Source organism: Phocoena sinus, chromosome 3 (assembly GCF_008692025.1).
Source record: "Phocoena sinus isolate mPhoSin1 chromosome 3, mPhoSin1.pri, whole genome shotgun sequence".
Taxonomy (NCBI): Eukaryota; Metazoa; Chordata; class Mammalia; order Artiodactyla; family Phocoenidae; genus Phocoena; species Phocoena sinus.
In genome coordinates, this window is record NC_045765.1 from 313999 (window position 1) to 320602 (window position 6604).

The window sequence follows — 6604 nt, forward strand, 5'->3', positions numbered from 1 at the left end:
AGGAGGCTCTCCCTGTCGGGACCACGGGGTCACAGCCCCCCCGGGACTGGAGAAAGCAGGTGGCCTAGAAGGACCTCAGACGGTTCAGAGAACAGGAAGAAAGGAGGCACCTTCCCCCCACCCTGGCTTCTCCTAGGCACGCCCACCACCTGCCCACACCCCACTTCACAGCATGGGAAACTGAGGCTCAGCCCAGGCCAGGCGTCCTGTCCCCCAAGGGCATCAGGGTGCGGTGTCCACGGCCATGGTGGTGGCCCTTTTGGAGTGGCGGATGCCCATGGTGAATGCCGGGGCCCTGGCCTTGGTCATGGTGACCTGCTCGGGGCTGTGGGTGCCGGGGCCAGGCGTCTCATCCGGGGGGCGCGGGGCTCGGGGCCGCCCCAGCATGGTGAAGGCCGGCCGGCGCTGACGGTAGGCGTTGGGGTCCGGGCTATCATACTGGCCTGGACCCGGTATCTCAGTGGGGTCCTGCGGGGGTCGGACGGGGGGCGTGCGGCCTGCTGCCGTGTAGCTTGGGCTGCTGGGCTTGGTGAAGATCTGGGAGCCCCAGAGGGAAGGCAGGGTGTAGGTGTTGGGGGCAGGGACTGAGGTGTCCAGGGGCCGCGGGCGGAAGCGGGAGCCCAGGGTGAAAGCTGGAGGGGTCCGCTGGCGCGTGGGGGCCACCTTCTCTGGGCTGTAGGCCCCAGGGCCGGGCGTCACCTCCAGATCTGTAAGAATGGGGCAGGAAGGTTGGCAATGGACAGGGTCCTCACCTCCTCAAGGACCTGGCGTGGCTCCCCGTCGCCACATGCGTCATGGAGCTCACAGAGCCCAACCTCCCTCTGTTCTCTTCCAAGCCCCTGGCCTTTGCCCAAGCTCAACCCTCTGCCAGGAATGCCTCCCATTCCCCATTCCCACCGCCCAGGAGCTCCTTTCCCTCCTTCAAGACAGTGCGAAAGGCCCCTCCTCCCTGCTGCCTTCCCCGCACCCTCCTAAGCAGAGCCCTCACAGCCCTTCCTGAGATCCCCCTGGGGTGGGTCTCTCCGCCTCTCCAGACATGGCCACACTGAGGTGAGATGGTCCCCACCAGGATCTAACCACACCAGGCTGGGGTCTCACAAAAAGCGAGGACGTGTCAAATCTGCTTCAACTCTCAGCAATTGGCTTAGTACGTGTTGGAGTGGATGGGTGAGTAGAAGGGTGGGTAGTGAGTGGGTGGATGAGGGGTGAATGAGTAGATGATGGATTCAGGGAGTTGTAGCTGGATTGATAGCTTGTGGATGGATGGGTGGATGGACGAGTGGATCATGGGTGGATGGGTGGGCGGGTGGGTGGATGGATTAGTGGATGTGGTTGGGTGGGTGGATGGGTGGTTGGATGAGTGGATCGTGGATGGGTGGATGGGTGGGTGGATGGATGGATGGATGAGTGTGGATCATGGATGGATGGATGGATGGGTGGATGGATGAGTGGATTGTGGATGGGTGAGTGGGTGGGTGCGTGGGTGGGTGGATCAGATGATGAATAGGTGGATGGGTGGGTAGGTTGGTGAGTAGATAGATGGGCGAATGTATGAATGGATGGATTGATGGATCAGTGGTGGACAAGTAGCTGTGTGGTAGGTCAAAGATGAAAGGGTGGGTGGATGGGAGATGCGCTCTAGGTGAGAGGGAGCTGTCTGGAGCCCGCGAAGGGGATGGCTGCATTTGCCACAGTCCCCACTGTACCCTATTGTCTCCTGATGCCGAGGGTGAGCTCCAGCTGCCCTTGTGGCACCCTTGGCCATATGTGCCCAAGATCACATCACCCTGGGCCACTTCACCCATTCAGGTTCTCTCAAGGCCCCTGGCCCCTCTTCTGAGTCCACTGGATTTTGTCATTCCAAAGACACTGAAGGTCTAAGAACTCGGGGGTGGGAGGGGAGAAGAGTACGGAGGCACGAGATTCGCTGAGGGCCTGAAGGGGCAGGGTCCTGGTAGGGCAGCACAGGTCAGATACTCACCCCGAGACTTGCCCCGGCCCTGCATGGAGTAGGCAGGGGTGCAGCTGCGGCCAAAACGGGTGACTTTCGGGTCCAGGAAGTAGACCGGCCCAGGGCTGGTCTCCTGTGGAGATGCTGGGGAGAGGAGCCCAGGGTCCTAAGGGCGCCTCCTATGACCCCACCGCCTACTCGGTGCCCTGCTTAACCCTGAGGCACTTCCACCCCCTGAGGCCCCTGGCCCCATCTTGGAGGGCAGGGACTCAGCCCACCGAGGTATGGTTGCCCTGACCTGGGGGCCCTGGGTCTTGCTGACCGTCTGTGTGCCTGTAATCAAAGCTGTCCCGTTTGCTGTGCCCCACCCCTGACCTGTCCTCTGCCAGGGGCTAGGGGACCAGCTCCTGGACCATTAGAATTCTGTGTAGAGTGAGAGAACCAGGCCCGACCGAGTAAGGGTCCAAGGAGAGCCCTTCCAGGGCCTGGGCTTAGCCTGCGGGTGGCCAACCTGAGGGAGGGGCTGGTGTCGGGCTCTGAGAGCCAGGTCCTGGGGAAGCTCTTCGCCAGGCCTTCACACTAGCAGGATGTGAAGATGGACACTGAGATGATCCACGGAAGGGGGTGGTCCGGCGCCTCGCGCTTAATAATTGGCACGGGACTTCCGTGGTGGTCCAGTGGCTAAGACTCCACGCTCCCAATGCAGGGGGCCCGGGTTCCATCCCTGGTCAGGGAACTAGATCCCGCACGCCACAACTAAAGGATCCTGCATGCCACAACAGAGATCCCAAGTGCTGCAACTAAGACCCGGCACAGCGAAATAAGTAATAAATAAATAAATAGATTTTTTTTTTTTTTTTTTTTTTTTTTTTGCGGTATGCGGTCCTCTCACTGTTGTGGCCTCTCCCGTTGCGGAGCACAGGCTCCGGACGCGCAGGCTCAGCGGCCATGGCTCACGGGCCCAGCCGCTCCGCGGCATGTGGGATCTTCCTGGACCGGGGCACGAACCCGTGTCTCCTGCATCGGCAGGCGGACTCTCAACCACTGCGCCACCAGGGAAGCCCAAATAAATAGATTTTTTTTAAAAAAGAAAGTGGGGCTTCCCTGGTGGCGCAGTGGTTGAGAGTCTGCCTGCCGATGCAGGGGACACAGGTTCGTGCCCCGGTCCGGGAAGATCCCACATGCCCCGGAGCGGCTGGGCCCGTGAGCCATGGCCGCTGAGCCTGCGCGTCCGGAGCCTGTGCTCCACAACAGGAGAGGCCACAACAGTGAGAGGCCTGCATATCGCCACAAAAAAAAAAAAAAAAAGAAAGTGGAAAACATGCACCGATTAAAAAAAAAAAAATGGGACCTCCCTGGTGGTGCAGTGGTTAAGAATCCACCTGCCAATGCAGGGGACATGGGTTCGATCCCTCATCCGGGAAGATCCCACATGCCGCAGAGCAACTAAGTCCGTGTGCCACAACTACTCAGCCTGCGCTCTAGAGCCTGCGAGACACAACTACTGAGCCCTCGTGCCACAACTACTGAAGCCTGCGCGCCTAGAGCCCGTGCTCTGCAACAAGAGAAGCCACTGCAATGAGAAGCCCACGCACCGCAATGAAGAGTAGCCCCCGCTCGCTGCAACTAGAGAAAGCCCGCGCACAGCAATGAACACCCAACGCGTTCAAAAAAAAAAAAAAAATTGGGACCAGTTACTATGATTGCCATTGTTACTGTCTATAAGCCCACTCCAGGATAAATGCACATGCATCTAAGTGCAGTAGGTCTGACAAGGATCACCTGGTTTAAGTACTGTGCGTATGTGTGCACACATGACACGGTACACACACATGAAGCATGTCATTCATGACAAATCAGCACAGTCCAACTCATGGCATTTCCCACCTCGATGCCTATGCTGCAAGCTCTGCCTGGAGTCCCCTTCTTCTCCAGGGGGCTCCACCAAACTCCTACTCATCCTACAAAGCCCAGATCCCATGCCTCCACCTCCAAGAAGCCTTCCCTGGGCACTCAGCAAAGTCTACAGTAACCACCACTACCCCCGACTCCCCAGCCTATCTGTCTCTCTGTCCCAGGATGGGTCCTGTAACTGGGATTAGAACCTGGCAACCCAGGTTGCTCTGGGCCATAGGCTCGGTTCTTGATCCTTCCTAGTGACAGATGTGACGCTGATTCCCTCCTTTGCCTTCTGGGGTCACTCGCGGCTTCCTGAGTTTTCTCTCACTTTGGTTTGGGATTGTTGCTGATTCTGAAGGCTGAGAAGAGGCTGCTGGCACCGCACCTCCCAACAAGCCTCTGTCCACAGGAAGCAAAGTCCCCACAGAGCAAGGACCCTTCCAGCCCCCAGCCCAGCCTACTCGGGACCCCGAGCGCTCTAGCAAGTGGGTGAAGGAGCGTGTGGGCGACGCCATGAAGGCACAGGCTTGTGGGTACATGGCAGTGACGCCATCCACACAATGGGCCGCTGGCTATAGCTGGGGCCCTGTGTCCGCCCCATCACTGCATCCAATGCTCACTGACACCCTGTCGCACCCCTTCTGGCCAGGAGGAAAGTGGACATCACAGAGGCGGGGTGGCCCACGGACCAGGCCAGCCCCACAGCCTGCTGTCTCGCCAGGCTTTCCTGTCCAAACACAAAGGATTCTCCTTCCACCCTCCCCGTGCCCCGTGGGACATCACGGCCCAGAAGCCCCCATCCCGCTGACTGAGGACCTGAGGCGGCTCTCACACCCACAACCCTTCTCTGTGGAGCTCTGACTGGAGACCAGGCACTGCTGTAGCCACTTTGAAGGCATCCAATCCTCACTTAATGAACGTCTCCAGACATCCAAGGTGTATTTAATCCTGACCGCAACTCGGTAAGGACTGTACCGTCATTGTTTACAGAGGGGGAAACAGACACAGCTTGCCCAAGTCAAGCAGCAAGGAATTTGCAAATGCCCTGCAAAACCACATACTACTCCCCTTCCATAAGGAAACAAGGGACCAGAGAGGCACAGCAGCTTTCCTGAGGTCACACAGCGGGGGTTACGTTGCACACGGTCCCGGCTTCCTGCCTGACTGAATGAGAGCTTGGATCTAAGGGGGTGAGGAAATACTCTGGGTGGGAGATTGGAGGCCCACCTCTCCCACACCGGCCTTACCCTCGCTGGGCCTCCGGAAGAGCGAGTAGGCGGGACCAGCCACCCTGGTGCAGTCGTGGTTGATGTAGCCGACGGTGGATGGCAGGGCGTACAAGCCTGGCCCGGAGCCTGCGACCAAAGCCTGAGGATCACGGCCTGGGGCCATGCACCCTAAGAGATGGGAGGAGACAGGGGACCAGCCCCTGAGCCCCCACCTGGCCTCCCAGCCAGTCTCCACAGCAGGGGTGTGGGAGTAGCAGTTGCCGGGGTGGTGGGGGGAGTGGCAGGGGCTTTGTGAGTCACAGGAGTTACAGGAGGGCGGGGCTGCAGGGCTGGGGCACCCTGGGACCGCTGAGGCCCAGACACACAGATACACAGTCACAGGGGGGGAAACTGGGGCCCAGACACAGAGATACACAGTCACAGGTGGGAAACTGAGGCCCAGACGCAGAGATACGCAGTCACAGGTGGGGAAACTGAGGCCCAAACTCAGAGATACACTGTCACAGCTGGGAAACTGACCCCTGGACACAGAGATACACTGTCACAGTTGCAATGTTTGGTGGCCTCTGCAAGAATGTCAGTGCTACATAGGCCACGGAATCTGACTCCAGCGGCTTTGCTACAGATGGAGAAACTGTGGCAGGGCTGAGGCGGAACGGAGATCCCAGGGTCAGTGTCAGAGTTAGGGAGGCTCAGCTCCCCCACGGACCGCTGCACAGGCTCCCAGGTTCTGCTGCTCTCTCTGAGACAGTTATCACCAGTGAATACACTGCAAAGGCTTCTTGCTTGTTTTTCCTCGCGTCCATCCCCCCACGGGACCTCTGCTGTTCTCTTGACCACTGTACCCTCAGCACCGGGAAAGGTGCCTGGCCTTTAAGACACTCAACTCACGGGCCCACAGGAATGCCACATTCACACCCATACTGCGGGAAGGAAAACTGAGGTTCGGGGAAGCACAGGGGCCTAGAGACTGCCTCCTCCAGCCAGGCTCCCACACATTCCAGACACCCCAGTGGGGGGCACTGGAGCAGGGAAGGGTCCCACCACCACGGCCCCCTCGCCCACCTACCGTTCTCCAAGGGGGCTACCCCGCAGGTCCTCCTCAGACCAGTCTCCGGGATTTGGCACTCGGTGGTCCGCCGGCCCAGGGCCACCGGAGTCAGCCGTGGAGCAGGGTCGCAGGGGAGGGTCCCCATTGTGGTTAGGGGCGGGTCCGGGGCTCCTGGTGTCAGCTCCTTGGCCACGCAGCTCCGGGCTACAGGTGCCGACACCTTCCCGGATCCTGGCGGCTTCTGCGGGGTTCGCAGAGCCCCGGGCAACCACACCCTCCAGACGGCACAGACGGCCCCTTGTCTGTCGGCAGGGAGTCTGGGGCCCTGGCCCGAGCAGGCTGGCCAGCGGTCACTGGCCTGGAAGTGGGGCCAGGATCGAGTGTCGGCCAGGTAGCTGGATGGTCCAGGAAAGAATCCGGTGTCAGCAGAGCCAGTCCCCCGGGAGCCAGCTGAGCTGAGCAGCCCAGGCCAGA

General features: G+C 59.9%; 1 protein-coding gene across 1 annotated transcript; it reads right to left on the reverse strand.

Moving 5' to 3' along the window:
* Positions 1-222: 222 nt before the first annotated feature.
* On the reverse strand, positions 223-6275 carry ODF3L2 (outer dense fiber of sperm tails 3 like 2). Its single transcript, XM_032625282.1, has 4 exons — positions 6149-6275; positions 5098-5205; positions 1982-2095; positions 223-707 (listed from the first exon to the last, which is right to left on the reverse strand). The coding sequence occupies exons 1-4, from the start codon at positions 6273-6275 to the stop codon at positions 223-225; spliced, it is 834 nt and encodes a 277-aa protein (XP_032481173.1).
* Positions 6276-6604: the final 329 nt, after the last annotated feature.

What these genes read in the sequence shown, in the direction of transcription:
- ODF3L2 (XM_032625282.1), bottom strand. Translation starts at nt 6,275, where the DNA reads ATGGGGACCCTCCCCTGCGACCCTGCTCCACGGCTGACTCCGGTGGCC. An exon ending in GGTAGCCCCCTTGGAGAACG is followed by an intron (nt 5,206 to 6,148) that starts GTAGGTGGGCGA and finishes CTTTGGTCGCAG; the next exon opens with GCTCCGGGCCAGGCTTGTAC. An exon ending in CTTCCGGAGGCCCAGCGAGG is followed by an intron (nt 2,096 to 5,097) that starts GTAAGGCCGGTG and finishes TCCTCTCCCCAG; the next exon opens with CATCTCCACAGGAGACCAGC.